Below are 17,400 nucleotides of genomic sequence, written 5' to 3'. Positions count from 1 at the left end.
ACCACATAATAACTAATTTCTAATTTATGTAACTTTTTCCCTATTGTTTAAATTCTCCATCCCCTTAATTTTGTATTACATCATTAATTTAACAAAAATCTCTTCATGTTATTACTTTAAAATATTTTGGATATTCTATATAAGTTTTTCATATAACAGCTTAAATCATTATCCGCACATCGCGTGGGACCATGGCTAGTTATAACTAATTACATGTGGACATATGAATTTAATTACAACTCTACTCATCTAAGCCTAAATTCTGATCAGATTGTGGCCGGCTATTAATCTTCATCAACTAAACAGGTTTAGCCATATGTGGTATTTTTGGCCATTATATCCTATCTAAAACCATACTTTGTAGTCTCCCTAATTGTTCTCTACTACTTCTACTCATGTAATTCTATTATTTGAATTTAATTATTTGTGTAGATAAAAGAAAGGAGAAAAATATCTTTTTGGACTTCTAGCTGAAAGAGATTTGAGAATTATCAAATGGAAACAACTGTTATGAGCTTTAAGTAGGGTAATTTGCATTAATTGTAAAAATCTACTATTGATTTTGAATAACAATGAGACTGTGGTATAAAGCATATTCACCATATTTCCCATTGTACTCATCTTATAATGACAGATTTTACTAGAAATTTGCAATCATGATGATTTTAAATCAATTCTCTCTTGGTCTGCAGTTTTGATGTGCAAAATGGACCTTTAGCTGCTGTATTTATTAAGGTTGGTTGCATTATGTGACATCTTCAGTCCTAACATCCATTCTTAATTGCAATTAGTGATGCTATGTTTATTATGAGGTCAATTGATATTCTTTTATAGAAGGCAGTGCTCATGAAGTATGTTATTTTGGAAAATGTAACGCACGCTTGTGGCTGTTTGCCGTTGTGTTTGATCTAGGATGCCTTGTCAAAGTGTCCTCCGTTAAGGCCGTTGTGTTTGATCTTGAAAGTATTTTTGCAACAACGGGAACTGAATGAGGTATGATTTTCTACTGTTGTCTTGTAATTGTAACACTCCATTTGTTTGGTGGAAAACATTTTCCTGAAAATGTTTTCATTTTCTGGTGTTTGGCATGACATAAAATCTTAATCAATAGACTGTTTTCTGCCATCCATTTGTGCCCATAACCCCCCTCCATTCCTTAGTGCCGCCTCCATTACCACTATTGGCACAACTATCACTGCAACCATTATCACCACCACACCAAGTTGTCGCCACCACCCGCTGTTACTGCCACCATTGTAACCACCACCACCTTTGCCACTACTGTGCCTACATGATATCAATGATTTTCTGTGAATGGAAAATAACAAAAAGTGTTTGGGATCATTTTTAAAGTCGCAGGCAAACACAAGAAAACAAATGGAGCATAATATCATTTTTTTGGGTCAAAATGATCTTCCTTTCTAGTCTACCCATGTTAAGTATCCTCTTAAGTGTGCAGGTATATTCTGGAGGAATAGGTTCTTATGCACTCCTTGCTATGCTCATGGCAATGTTGCAGGTGAGTTCATCCAAAATCTGCATTAAAATGTTCAATAATATTGTAGCTTTGAAAGCATGCTATTTACAACTATTAGCTTGATTTGTGAGATGCATGGACAACATTTAAGAATTGTTATCAAGAACCTTTGCTATTTACAATTCTGTACATTCATTGTCATCTTGTTTCTGCTGAGTTGTGCTGCATATGATTTACCTGTTCCCTTTTTGGAAATGCACTCCCCACCCCACACCATTTTCTCTCTTCACCCAGGGCAGAAAAAATTATTATAGGCATTGTGCTACAGAAATTGCTTTCTAGTGCTCAGAATTATTCAATTTCATCAAATACCTTTCCATGTGTATCTTTCTTTGTCCTTCCCTTCCCTCCCCCAAATGAATTATGTTTTTGGCTTGCATCATGCCATAGATGAAAACCATTATATGCACTGTTCCCTTGTAAAGTATTAAGAGCATCCACAGCAGTGGAGCTAAATTTTTAGCAATTTAGCTCCACCAAAAGTTACTTTATCTATTTTACCTATACACATGCTGCAGCAGTGGATCTATTTTAGCTTTTAACACAATAAAATAATATAAACATTACAATAAAATAATATATGTCTTACAATAAAATAATATATCACACTAACCACAAAAACATCTACAATAAAATAATATTTCATTCAACTACCAACACACCACCGCAACAGCCATCAATCCCATAAAAATCACTGTACAACCACAACCCCGTCGTGCCCATCAAACCCAGTGAAGAAGAAAAAAAAAAAAAAAAAAAGCAGAAAAATCAACACAACCAAATCGGAAAACACAGCAAAAGTGAAACCCAGAAGAACCAACAGACCCAAAATCCCACTGTTGCAGATTCGGAGAACAGATTAATAAAAGGGGTAAATTACTTTCTCATTGTACTCTTTTCTTTTCTTTTTTTTGATAATCCTTTTCTCGTTGTAGTAGAATAGGAGGAAACCACCGCTGTTGGTGTCCTTGGCTTTAGCTTTTCAGGACTGACGGTTTAGAGAGGAGATCGAGCCATTTGGGTCTGGGTTTGAGAGATAGAAAGATAAGAAATCACCACCGCTGTTGGTGGTGGCGACTGTGGCCATGAGAGAAGGAGGCACTACTTGAAGGTTTCATCCATGGAGGCCAGAGAGAGAGGGCTTGAGAATGTTCTAGCAGGAAGAAAGAAGAGATGGAGAGGGAGAGAGACACGGAGAGAGAAGAAAAGCAAGAAAGAATAAAAAATAGATAAAGTAGTGTGAATGTAAAATAAAAAATTAATTTTTTTTTTTGTGCCAAGCTACAGTGCACATCTATCTATAGATGTGCACTGTAGCAATTCATCTAAATTTTTTAACTATGGCTCCACTGCTGTAAGCTTTTTTTTGTGTTTGTGGAGCTAAATTTTAGCAATATAGCATTATAGCTACACTGCTGTGAATGCTCTAATTCCTATTTAATGTTCAGCACTATGATAAATTTTAATGCTGTTGTTTTGACTACATCTACATTTTGTGCTATAGTCTCTCCCCAAGTCCCAAGCTGCTCCAGAACACAACTTGGGAATCCTTTTGGTATGTATTTCTAGAGAAGCTATTTTTATATTCGTCTTTTATTTTTCAGGGTCCTGTTCTTGTATTGTGTGCTCAAGTCAGCTCAGTTTGCCCTTATCCTAACTAGTTTGGGCTGCTACAGTTACTTGTATTCGCTATGTGAAAAATGTAATTTAGGTCCTCAGATGGATTGCTTTTTTGTATATCATACCCGTGGTTTATATTTTGTGGATTGGACCTTCATTTTAGCCTTTTAGGGACATCCCCCCCCCCCCCCCCCCCCCCAAAAAAAAAAAAAGAAAAGAAAAGAAAAGTGAAACCTTGTGCATTTCTATTTTCTCATATGTATTTTTTTTTTATGGAAACTAGGTACACTTTTTTGATTTCTATGGACGCAAATTGAACACTTCAGATGTTGGTGTATCTTGCAAAGGGGCAGAAACCTTTTTCTTGAAGAGTAACAAAGGGTAAGGGTATGTTTAGATACCGCTTATTTGCTGAAAACTGAAAACATTTAGCAAAATAATTTTTAAATATGTGAATAGTGCAGTGTTTGGATGACTTTTGTGGGTCTGTGAATAGTGCCATGGGACCCACATTTTTTCAGTAAAATGCACAAACACCAGCCATAAATGCTATCGAAACGTGCACTAAATTGAATAAGGGCCTTCGTGGTGAAGCGAGTTTTATATTCCTTCTCAAGTTACAATGGCAACAATATTAATAAGTATTTGAATTTTTCCTCTCTTTGATTAGGTTCACAAATAAAGGACGGCCATTTCTACTCGCAATTGAGGACCCACAGGTTGTTTTGCAGATTCTGATTTGTTTATGTTAATAATGCAAGGGCTGTTTGGGAAGTCAAAAAGCATAGCCAAATAAAGAACTGTGCATCATTGTGATTTTTCTTGATTTGCGGTTTCACTGCTTTTGGTAGATTGGGTGTTTATGCCCTAATGCTTGTTTGAATTTCCTGAACAGACCTCAGGAAAAACTGGGTTCACCTTGGCCCTAATTTTACACTTTTTTCCCCAAAGGAGTGTGTTTGACTACCAAAGAATAATCTGAGTCATTTTGCTTCTTCAGTGCAATGATGGTCTCGCGTTTCTGTATCCTGTTGCAAAATGCTGTAATGGGGTTCAGAACAACTATTAAATAAAAAACTAGACATGGCCCTTGTTGTATAGATTCCATTTTTTTACCTCTGTAGTTTAATTGACTGGATTTTATTTTCTTTTGAAATGTAGGCACCTGAGAATGATATTGGGAAGAACTCCTTTAACTACTTCCAGGTTTGTTCCACAAATCGTTAATGTCTTCTTCTTTGGCTTACTCAATGTTCATGTGGTATTCCGTATTCCTGGTGCTTTTGCAGCTGAGTGCATTAAATAAAAATTTTGTTGTTTAATGTACAGCCTGTTTTCAGTTGTATTAGCATAAGATCTAATCTCAGGGTAGGATTCTAGTTCTCTTGCCACAAATAAAGCCAGCCGATAGGCAAAAGAGAATCCACTAGTTTTGTTCTGAAAATTTCTATATGTATATAGGAGAAAAATAGCACAACAAATCTCAAGGTCTCACTGGGTTTTATATGATTATTTCAATGTTAGCCTGCATTCAGTCTCCTTGTGTAATTTTTCTAAAAGTTGTGGATTGGTGGGAGTACTTAAATTTACTGCGTTTCTGTTGTGTGTAGCCAATGAGCTATAGCTCAACTGATGCCTCTTTTGTAAGAGCATTCCAAATGAACTAAACAAATTTCTAGCTAAATTTTTTCATTGAAGTCATTTTTTTATACTTTATCTACCTACCTTTTTAAATACACTCCCCAACAAATTCTATTATTTATCTATACTACTAAAATTTTATTTTTTATTCTTTCTTTACCAAAAAGTAATATTATTTGCATATCCACAATTTTCTTCACCAGCTCCATCCAAACTCACCCATGGAATCTCATCCCAAAATTCCAAAATACAAAACTTAAACACAAATCATCGAATCCATTTACTAATCAAATACAAAAGCCCCAAACAAAGACCAAAACTCAAGAATCTTAGCTACACAAATTCAGCCAAATACTAAACAGATTCGTCCAAGCCCTTTTTTTTCCACCTTCAAGCAAGCCCCCTTGGAATTCAGAGAGAGAAAGGCCAGCTTCAACCACAGGCACATGCGCTGCGCCCAAATCCTCAATCCTCGCTGCAGCTTCAACCATGGTCACCTTCAGCTTGCCTTGCCATTCTTGGCAGCAGCTGTGGCTTCTAAGCCATTGGCATTGTTGTCTTCATAATCATCGAAGTGCCATTTCAATCCATCATTTACACTGGTGGCTTCAGTGGCAATCTGCGCCTCGAGTAGGGGTGTCAAATGGGTGGGTTTGGGGTGGGCATAATTGGGTTGGGTATTTAAAACTCATTTACCCAATTAAAACTCATTTAACTAATTACTTCTAATCCAAACTCAACCCAACCCACCCAATTATCAAAATTATCAAAATGCCCTAAAGTGAAAAACTCAAATTTCTACGTTCAATATTTTGCACCTGTTTCTCAAAAAATAAAAAATAAAAAATCTTTTGCACCTAATTTTCTTGGCAAACAAACAGCAAAAAGAGATTGTGAATCTCATACCCAAACGTATCATCCAGTCGGATCTTTCTCCACAACCTCACCAACCTCAGTTTCCGATTTTGAAACCACACCGAAATCCATAGCTAAAGTAAAGAATTAAGAGAGAGAGAGAGAGAGAGAGAGATTGCTTTTAAGAGGAAAAAAGAAGAGAAAAAGAAAACAAATCACAAACCCTATCAAAGAAGTTTGATTTTGATGTTGATCGGAGAACGAAGAACAAGAAGCTATTGTTCGTTCAACTGCTCAACCAACTTGCAGATCTCGGTCCAGACCCTGGTACTGGGAGCGACCTTCGACTGGAGGTCCAAAATTGGAACGTCACCGTAATTGTCGGCGAGCAGATCCTCCATCGAAAGCGATTGAACGCCAGAGGCCACGGCGGCTTCCTGGCGGCTTTTTAGCTTCTCAAGCTTCGCGGCTTTCTTGCTCTGAGGTTTGGAGGATTCATCTTCTTCTTCTTCTTCTTGTTCTGGTTGTGGTTTTGGTGGTTGGGGTTTGAAGGACGACATGGATGTAGGAGCGGAGAGAGAAAGAGAGGGTTTTGGTTTGAATGGGTTTGAGAGAGAAGTGTTTGGAAGCCAAGAAAATGAAAACAATGTCTGGAGTTTTTAATTTATTTATTTATTTATTTTTATGGAAAGGGTAGGTTGAATTTGGGTTAAAAATGGGGCTCAATGGGTTTTTAGTTAAAACCCAATAATTATTGGGTTTAATTGGGTTGATGCCCATTTAACCCAACTAATAATTGGGTGGGTTTGGGTTCAATTAGAGTGGGCGGGTTTAGGTGGGCAAATGGGTTTGGGCTTATTTTGCCACCCCTAGCCTCAAGCATGCGGTGGTGGTGCTCCTTGTAGTGGCGCTTGATTAATATATATATATATATATGTATGTATGTATGTATGTATGTATGTAGAGAGAGAGAGAGAGAGAGAGAGAGAGAGAGAGAGATCTTTCTCTTGAAGGAAATAGAAAATGGGTGGAAAATTATTTAGCAAAGTTACAGTACTGAACAATGCTGTTGAGTTACTTTAGCTTTTCAATAATCTATTGAATTGCTAAAGTTGGTTGGAGACTGAAAAATGGATTTGGCTGATCAAAATATGGAAATTTTTGGCTTTTTGAGTTCATTGTGAATGCTCTAATAATTAGTTGAAGGGTGAGGTCCTGGGTTTAAAACTCATTGTCATTGGGTTGTAATTTACCAATAAAAAGAAACAAAAAGAGTTTGTGCATGGGCACATCTTCAGACTGTGAACTTCCTTGGTCATGTATATTGCTCTTTGCCATAGAGCCCTGGGATGTGTGAGGAGATATGTTGGTTAGCACCACTTGAAGCTTTGGGGCAAGAGCCATAAGTGCATCTTCTAGTCCAATTTCCTTTCGACTGTTTGCAGTCTTCTTGTATGTTTAATTGTGTTGAGTCAGCCAGATAGCTAAAAAAATTGGAATGACTATGTGGAATAGCATTAATGTGATTCCCACAAAGGACATTTGCAAATCCAAAATTGACACTTAAAAACCAAACCACCCCTTTGGTCCCACCACAGTTCATATAGCAGGTATCCACCTGCAAGTTGCAGGAAACTTGTAAACGTAATTGGCCTCTTTTGTTCACGTGGACATATAATGTTAAGCATCTTAAGATAGTTGGACTAAATATGATCTGTTGGATATGGCAATCCTGTATTTTAATCTCTTTTCCCAAGGCTTAACTATTAGGGCATGTAACTAAGGAAAACCCATCTAATTGATTTGTTTCCTACAGTAATTATATTCCCTTTTTTTATATACCTTCTGTTTTATGATCTATTACTGGGGCTTTAAGTTGGACAATACACACACAGGCACATACATATATACATGTACAACAGATATATAGAATAGAAGAAAAGGAAAAAAAAAAAATTAATAAAAGTTGGCATATCAAGATTCTGATTGAAAACCACTGTCACAGATTCGATCGGCTTTTGCAATGGCTTTCACAACATTGACAAATCCTAAGATCATCATGGACCTAGGCCCTAACAGAAGCATTCTTGGTACTATAATTAGACCAGACCCTGTCTTGCTGGAGCGCAAAGGAGGGTCTAATGGGGATGTAACCTTTAACAGTCTGCTTCCTGGAGCTGGCGAGCCATTACAACACCAATATGGAGAGCAGCAAGAGATTTTGTGCAATTGGCAATTAGGTGATGAAGAAGAACCGCTGCCACGGGGAAATTACATGGCCGGGGAAAGTTCACGTTCCTCAGGAAAGAAGAGGAAAGCTTCTTCAAAAGAGAAGACTAATAAGAAGGCAAAAGAGAATGGGGGTGAATTGGGGAAGGTCAGATATGAAGAAAATGGCTCAAGGAAAGAGAAAGGGGTGAAGAAGAAACGTTGGAGGCATAACCGTGATTCGTCTCATTCTGTCGTTGGTAGGAGCTCCAATGGTTATGGCCATTATGTTGGTGGGTCTCCATGGAGTAGATAGAAATTTTTTTCATGCTTTTATCTCTGGAAGGTCCTGCAAAATCTGGTTTTTACATCCACTGCAAGTGGTTCATTGCAATCCTCCAAATGTTTGATGAGCTGTGAATGTCAATTAGTTGACTTTTGCGGCAACTGTAGAGAACACAACATCAACACTATTTGGGGCTGAACTCAAGGATGAATTCATGTCCGCCGCAGTCAAAGGTGCAAACTGAGCCTGTAGCTATTCTGAATTATGGGCTAATCCTGTCACCTGGACAAAGTTGACGTCAAATAATGGAATTTGACGGAAGTCTGTAACTGTTAAAACAGTTTCAGTAATGTAATATGTGCTGTTAAATAATAAACTCTTTCATTTTATTTCTGCTAAAAAACTGGTGTAATGGAGAGACGTTGAACCTTGGGGAGATGGAAATATTTTCCTTCCCAAGCGAAATGGGGGCAAGAATGCTGATTAATCACCTTTTGTAGGCCCCTGTAGTTTAACTCGAGTAATGGAGGATAAGATATATATATATATATATATATATATATTAGATTAATATTCTTTTAAATTTCTAAATGTTTGTCTTCATTAATATGGTGCCTTTTATGATTCTTCAGGAAATTTATTTTGCAAAATGACTAGATACTTCAAGCAGTTGTAATTTGGTTTTCGAAGCAAGGAGTGCACATCTGATTTGGTTTCTCCCTCCTATTCTCTGAATGGATCTAGTGCTCCCATGCATTCAACCTAAAGCCGGTTCCATAATTTATATTGAACATGAGAATTGCTATGTTCCGAACAATTTAACATCAATTTCACAACAAATTTCATAATTAATTGTGATGCAATTGTTGACAATTTTTTTTGCATGGCGGTGGTAGCCAGGGATTGGTCATTGGAGAGGGACTTCGTGTTTGCATGATCAAAGTATACATCATCATCTCTGTTCAAGCAAAGGCTAATACCATCCTTTGGGCTCTCCAATTAACAACCAGCAATTTAGCCTAGAGATTAGTCATTGAGAGATTCCAAAATCTGCATTGAGGCCATCAAATCTTGGGCAAACCAGATTCCTTGAAAACTTTGTAATTTTGTAACTCGGTTAGGCTTGTATCTAATTCTCATGAGAGTGTTTCTTTCAGTTAGGTTAATCGCGAAGCTAGGCATGTTGCTCATGTGCAAAGTGGTATTGTAAATACCCTATCATTGGAAGTTTCATTCTAGGTTTTAGGCCCCCTTGTTTTGTAAATGTAATCTCGGATCTCGGTGGAGGCTGTCTAGGTTGCTCCATAGTTTAGGGTATATTTAGTTGGGATGATTTAGGGGAAGATGGAAAAAGTAGTGTGTAAAATAAGAGAGAAAATAAGTCAGAGGGGTGTTTGGTAAAATGGGAAGAAAATGGTGAGACTCGACTGTTTTCTCTTTAGACCTATCAAAACTCAATCTCCCCAAAATGGAGAGAAAATGGACTGCAAAAATTTGGACTAAAATGACCATTGGTCACTGCCAACATTAATAACATGAAGCTTTTTTTTTTTTTTTTTTCTTTTTTCTGCCATTTTTTCCTTTAATTTTTCCCTTGTCAAGAGGTTGACACCTTTTTTTTTTTTTCATTGTTTAGTTTAGTTTAGTTTTTTATTTTTTAATTTATTTTTAAAGGTGTTAATGTGTTTCTTTTTCTTCTCCCTTCTTTTTGATTTTTTTTTTTTTTTGGTTTTATAGAAAACAATTTTAGGTTCTTAAATTTCTTGTACTCTTTATTTTATTTAATTTTAAATGAAGTGCCCATTGCCCCACTCATATATATATGATTTAATTTGTTACTCTATCTATACCATTATGATTCTTTGTTTGGATTTTAATATTTTGCGTACTAAAATACTCTCATACAAATTTTTAAACTCTCTAAAATACCATTATATTTTAGTTAAATAATTTTAATTTAAAAAACATAAACTAGTTAAAAAAAGTAATTTACAGCCTGGTTAAAAGAGTAATTTAATGTTCTTAAGTTTTAGGCTTTTTCTTTCTCTTCTCCATTGAGCCTAAAACTTAAGATACTATCTCTGTCTCATTTTAAATATTATTACACATTACCTTACTTCTTTCTTTAAGAAAAAATACAAACACTTATTTATATATCACTTTTAAATATTATAACACTAATATATATATATATATATATATTATTATTTCAAGCATATAGTTTTTTATGAGTAGATAATGGAGGACTATGATTAATTTGTTACATTTAAAACTATAAGTTAATTTATTGGGTAAAACTTGAGTACAATACCATCGGCTAAAAGATAATTCTTAAGTACTTTTGGGGCATAGAAAATAGTGCTTTGTTTTTTCATTCATGGTGAAGTCTACTAATTAAATTTATAGTGAGATCCACCATAAAACCGTAAATGTGAGAGGTAAGAGTATCATTTTTTTGTACTTCAAAAATACCTAAGAATTTTCCCGGCTAGGTAATACAAAAAGGCTTCCACATAGATAACACTTACTTGAATTGAATTTATTTGTTTTTTAAAAAGAAAATACAAATTGTATTTTATTGTGTGAATTCTATTGGAGAACCTATTGGAAAAATTATACATAATTGATTATGCCTTAAACTATTTAATTCTAATTATATTATTTTTCTTTTTTTAATTTTTTATTGAAAATTATTCTTAATTTAAAAAATAATTCTGGATTTAGCCGTAACCCTCCTCTTCACTCTGTAAATTTATTGAAAATTTTCTCGTTATTTTTATTTCTTTTCTTTATAATGGAAAATTTTCAAAATCCATTTTCAGAGCTAAAAAAAATTAGGCGAAAATACTATTTTGGTCTCTATATTTTGGGGTAATAGTCAATTTGATTCCTACATTTTGGTAACAGTCAATTTGGTCCATGTTACTTTTAAATTGTGTTGAGGACAAATTTTTCACGCCACATAACTTTATTTCATTAGCAACTTGCACCACATCAACATTATCATGAATTTTGGGATAATCTCTTTTAAAGCCCAAAAGAGCCCATATTTACACAAAAATGCGTCAAAGCCTATGGTTCAAGCTCATAGCACATCATCTCATTTTTGGCTCATGATCCAAGCTCATCAGGGGAATTTCGGGAGTCGTGGTTTGGAGGGCCAAAAAGTATATTCAGTAAAGCTCTAGTGGTTCAAAGTTGATAAAGGAAAACATGTTGTTTGGCATGTCTTCCTCAATTCCCTGAACTCTGACGGGTTAGTGTGTAATAGGTAGCATCTAGTAAGCCTCTCATATCACATAACACTTAAAATGATAAATCTCTCCATACTCTTTACATAAAAATTAATGTTCATCATATAATATAAGTTTAAAAATGCAATTATATTATTTCATATAAATAATATTATTATTTTCATTTAAATCAATCCCAAGCATATGGCTAAATCTATATTAATATCTCATATCTAGCATTAAGTACTCTCCTTTCTCTCAAAGATTTGGTCAAAACACAAAGAGACCATAATTGCATCTCTAAAATTTCATCAAATATCAATCAACTAGTCTATTACTTACTAAAATTATAGTGTAATAAAACCAAGAACTAAACATATAATTTTCCAAAAGAGGCAACTTAGCCAAAAAATTCCAGCAATAGTTCCAGCAGAAATTGCCCTAACTCCAGCAGAAGCTGCAACAGCTCCAACAGAAATAGCAACAACTCTAACAAAAGCTGCAGTAGCTCCAACAACAGCTACAATAGCTCCAGTAGCAGCTTAGGTAGTTGACACATGTCCTAAAATGACATCGCTTCCCCATTAATAGTCAATCCCAGCAACTACTTGCTGTACCAAAAGAAGTAAGGATCCCATAAAAAAAATTCTACAATTTTAAGCTAAGATCTTTAGCCTCTAGCTGCAGTACTAGTAATAGGAAGGTCCCATAAAGGTTATCTTACCATTTTCATCCAAACCATGAATTTAATACTAAATATTTTCCTCTAGCGGAAGATATCATTCAAATGACATCATCCAGCAATGTCAGCTGCTGTAGTAGCTACTACTGTTAAGCTGATAGCTGTGACTGACAACTGTAACAGCAGCTCCAGCAGCATTAAAGTCTCAGAATTTCTTCTTTTGGCTAAAATTAAAAACCAACTAAGGAAATCACTTGTTTTGCCAAAAACCTTTCATTATTTGCTGATTTTTCCCTTCAACTAATTCAAACATAGTTACATACTTGGCTCTATATAAAGAGAACCAAGCAACACACCACTCACCACACCATTATACACTATCCATCCCTCTCTCATCATCAATATTCTGAAACTTCATTCACTTTGCCGCCATATCTCTAAACATCTCCATATCTTTCTTCATCTCTCTTACAAAATCTATCTGCTTAGATAACACCTATTACACACACTACTACCCATCTCTCCCACACTTTAATATTCTGAAACTTCATCATTTTGCTGGCCAAAAACACATCTCCATCTCCTTCTTTATTTCTAATACAAAATCTCCATTCTTAGAAAGCAACATAACCTATGATATAACACAAAAAACCACTCCAACAGTAGTTATAATCTCATGTATTTACTATATTTTACCTTCATATTATCTATCTCATACTTCCATATATTTTACAAATACATTCCTCACAAACTATCCATACATACTTCTCACATATATTTCTAATTTATCTTACAAACACCATAGCTCATAAAACACACACACACACACACACACACACACACACACATATATATATATATATATATATATTTCTTACTATCTCCATACATCTTAAAAGACACCAAACACTCTTCCAAGAACATATTACAAAAGCCCTTCTCATGAAAGACATATGAACTTCAATACTAAGGCCCTTCTCCTAAAAGGCACAAAGACTTTATATTAAAGTCATTCTCATTGAAGACATACATTTCTAATACTTAAACCTATTCTTATGAAAGGCACAAACTTATAAAATTAAAAGCCCTTCTTATGGAAGGTAATATCACTTATACTTGACTAAAAACTAAAAGAGCATTACATGGGGAAAATCATTTAAGTGCATAATAAAGGGGATGAACTTAACCAACCTATGCACACGGCTGGACATATTCTCTCTCTCTCTAGTTGCACCCATTTTTCTCCTTCAATCATGAATTCATCATGAAAGGACTCATAATATCATATTATACCGTTGAACTCATTTTATCATGCTATTGAAATGTTATAAGTCTACTGCTGTTACACTGCTGGAGCTACAAACTGTGAAGATAAGTGATTATATTTTTATCTTCAAATTTATATTATTAAGTATATCTTATTCATTATCATTATACCACTCGACTAATGTCATTATATCGCTGGAATGTCATTAGCTATCTAATGTTATACGGCTGGAGCCACAAATCATATAAAGAATAAAGTGATGTTGTACAACTGGAGTCAGAAACATAAAAGATAAGTCAATGTTTTCTTCATCTTTGAAATTACATTATTGAGTATATGTTAACTCATTATCATTGTACCGCTGGATGCAAATTACTTCAATATTACCTCACTATTCAGTAAACATGGATTCACTAATACTTCATTAATAAACATATATATTAATAAATTGAATCCATGTCACTATCAGACATATATTATTCGGACATAAAACCACCACTGGACATATACCATTTGGACATGAACTACCACTGGATATATATTAGTTGGACATGAATCACAGCTGGACCAACTAATTAACATATATTATTCGGACATAAACCATGACTGGATACAAACTATTTGATATACATTATTTGGATATAGACCATTGCTAGACATACCTTATTATGTTGAACATGAATCATGAACCGCAGCTGGATATGGATTATTTTGGACCCATCCCATTATTGGATATATGACACTTAATTAATTACTTTCTAATATTGGACATCACTTAATAAACATAATAATGATGTTTAACTAATCATTTAATAAAAGCTATTCAATTAAATATATTATTCATTTATTTCAACCATTATCATGCTTTTAAGACTTTGGACTTTATCTATTTTGTAGGCTTAAAATGCACCAGAGGCCATTGGTCTATGCGGCCCATTGTCGAGTTCCGAATTTGAATCCCCAAAACAAATCTAGGTCTAGCAAAGTCATACCTCTAGTGGAAGACATGTGGCTACGTGCAAAAACCACCTCCGACATTCTGGCAACTCCACTGAGGAGTCATAAAGTGTAGCCTTATCATGCCTCCAAGAGTCTAGAATCACATTTCATGATAGAGATCTCAACTCTGACATATCACACGCTCAATATCTCTTGATCCAGTAGCTCGTGGAGCTGAGTCATGACATTATTATGTTCAAGATGTTTTTTGAAATGCCAAGCCACCTATCTCTCAACTATTTGAGCTACCCCAAGGCTTGCAACCCTCTTATTCTAAGCTTATAGCCCCCATGAGGTGAAGAAAAGAAAAAAGCTCTTATCCCTAAAAAAAGATCCAGTGGTAGCAGCAAAAAAATAAATAAATAAATAAAAGAGGTTCAAAGTTCCACAATAGAGTTTCTCATCAACATAAACATCACCTTTTGGTGGAATAAATTATTATTATCAATAATCCCAGCCATAAGGGGCTCCAGCGGTAGAAACCCCGCTTATCGCTGGACATATTCATTTCTCCAACCATAAATGACATCAACAGCAGAAGGCTAGAAACCCCTCTTTTTGTTGGAATAATTTATTATTACCCATTATCCTAGGCATAGGGGGCTCCAGCAGTAGAAACTTCTCTTACCATTGGACATATTTATCTTTTCTACAATAGGTGACCTCGTAAGTAGTAAACCATCATGCTACCAAACAAGCCCATTTGTATCCATCACTTCAGTATAAAAAGAGGGACCTCTTCAACTGAAATCATTCCTATTGTTGGACAATCAATTTTCTTCTCTAGCGGTTCAATCAGATAAATTCCGAACAAAAACACTTAATGCCCTCCTAAATTATTCCTATCCAATAGCATAAAAATATACACATGCCTATTTGATCCTATTTATCCACTCACCAAAATACTCAAATAGCCCCCATAAATATTTCTCATCCCATCACCAAATTAGTCCACAAATATTTACTATCTCATTACCAAATTGGGTCACGATATAAACCATTAACATTAAGCCCAAAAACCATATATTTTGCCCTATTTTTTCTTCAACGCTTGGCAAAGCTCAAAACTGGCCCTATGAGCCCAATGCACAAATCTCTTCCCTTCAAAGCCCAAGACAACGTATACTTGGCACTATTTAAAAAGCCCATGTGTCAAGTTCATGGCAAAACTATTTTATCAATGGGATTCAATCCCATAATCAAAACACATGGTTTAAACCCATGGCGAATTTATTTTATCACTGGAATTCAAATCCATAATTAAAGCCCATGATTTAAACCCATGTCAATTTATTTATCAAAAGCCTAGTTCTCGCTGACAGCATCAAAAAAAGCCCAATTCTTATTGGCAACATCAAATGCCCAATTCTCATTGGCAATATCAAAAGCCCAATTCTCATTGGCAATATCAAAAGCACAATTCTCGCTAGTAACAATAAAAGCCCAATTCTCATTGGCAACATCAAAAGTCCAGTTCTCGCTGGCAACATCAAAAAAGCCTAATTCTTATTAGCAACATCAAAACCCCAAACTAACTACTTGGAACTATTTTATCAAAAGTCTAAGCTAACTACTTAGCTCTATTTTATCAAAAACCCAAGGTTATTAATACTTGGAAAATATTACAGTATACAAAGAGCCCAAGTATTATTTTTGGCAAAACCATCATTTCAAAAAATCCAAAATCACTTTACAAAAATATCATATCTTACTCAAAGTCCAAAGTTAATAATCTTTGGCAAAATAGATTTTTTTTTTTTTAAACAGACGCATTATACTTAAAGTCCAAAGCTAATAACCTTTGACAAATTAAATTTCCTAACAAGTATATAAGCTAATGAATCATGACAAATATTTATACCATATTATCTATCTTATGTAATAATACCATTCATTTTTCCAAAACCCATGGCAAACATATATCAAGCCCATGGAGAAATGTGAGTGTGTGTCACTAATAATTAGGCCCATAGAAATTATATTCAAAACCCATGGCAATTTTATTTATTTTACAAACCCATGAAAAATATTTATAAAAATCCATAGAAAATTATATTATGAAAGTAATTACTTATTCAATGATTATAATAATCAAAATCCCATGATAATTATCTTAAACCCCATGGCAATTATGAACTTGTGTTACTACTAACATTTAAAGGCCATATAAGTCATATTTGAGACCTATGGGTATTACATTTATTTTACAAACCCATGGCACACATTTGTCAAAAGCCCATGGAAAACTATATTGTTAGACTAATTATTTATTCTATAATTATACTAAATAATAAAAGCCTATGATTCAAGTCCATTGCAAAACTATTTTATCAATGGAATTTAATCCCATAATCAAAGTCCATGGTTCAAGCCCATGGCAAATTATTTATCAAAGCCCAAGCCCAATAATGCTTGGCAATATCTTATCAAAAGTCCAATACAACTTGGCAATATTTTAAAAGCTCATGATTCAAGTCCATGGTAAAGTTATTATATCAATGGTATATTCAATCCCATAATAAAAGCCCATGGTTCAAGCCCATGGCAAATTATTTAACAAAGCTCATGCAGCTAAGAAGAAATAGCCAACGGTTCAACAATGATACTTGTAGCAAATCTAGCTCATACTATTTTATCACTAGAACTCATATCAGCCATACTTTTCTAGAAGCTTCCAACAAAGAGATGGAGATCCGGTGCTCCCAATTATTATCATTACATTTAGCAATTCACAAAGCCACCAAGAATGAGGAACCACTTATTCAACCCAAGAAAAGCTAGCTCCAGCAGAAAATGATAACATATCTAGCAGCCTACCTGGACAAACAGAATAAACTCTAGCCGTTCACAACTTCTCTTCGCTGGTTGGAGGAGATATTTAGATTATTGATTTCAATATCCAGCATCTTATTCATTATCATCATTGGAAGATTTTAACTCATCTATTTGCTACAAGAAAATGATGACGCTCTTCAGCCAAATCTACGTTCATCCAACATCTCTCTACACTTGGGGGCTTGATTTATGATCCAAAGGATTCCAATTCTGGGGGCTACAACTAAATATTCAATA

General features: G+C 34.7%; 1 protein-coding gene across 1 annotated transcript; it reads left to right on the top strand.

Annotated features, from left to right (window-relative positions):
- Positions 1–628: 628 nt before the first annotated feature.
- Positions 629–8,639, top strand: LOC115992077 (terminal nucleotidyltransferase 4B-like). The gene is made up of 8 exons (XM_031116122.1): positions 629–735; positions 913–993; positions 1,460–1,519; positions 3,042–3,092; positions 3,441–3,538; positions 3,828–3,876; positions 4,319–4,363; positions 7,659–8,639. Exons 3-8 carry the CDS (start codon positions 1,499–1,501, stop codon positions 8,175–8,177), a joined length of 783 nt encoding a protein of 260 aa, XP_030971982.1. The 5' UTR covers positions 629–735; positions 913–993; positions 1,460–1,498; the 3' UTR covers positions 8,178–8,639.
- Positions 8,640–17,400: the final 8,761 nt, after the last annotated feature.

The sequence above is a fragment of the Quercus lobata genome, chromosome 5, assembly GCF_001633185.2.
Source record: "Quercus lobata isolate SW786 chromosome 5, ValleyOak3.0 Primary Assembly, whole genome shotgun sequence".
NCBI classification, from domain to species: domain Eukaryota; kingdom Viridiplantae; phylum Streptophyta; class Magnoliopsida; order Fagales; family Fagaceae; genus Quercus; species Quercus lobata.
The sequence above is the reverse complement of the archived record's forward strand: the minus strand, read 5'-3'. Positions and strand labels throughout refer to the sequence as shown.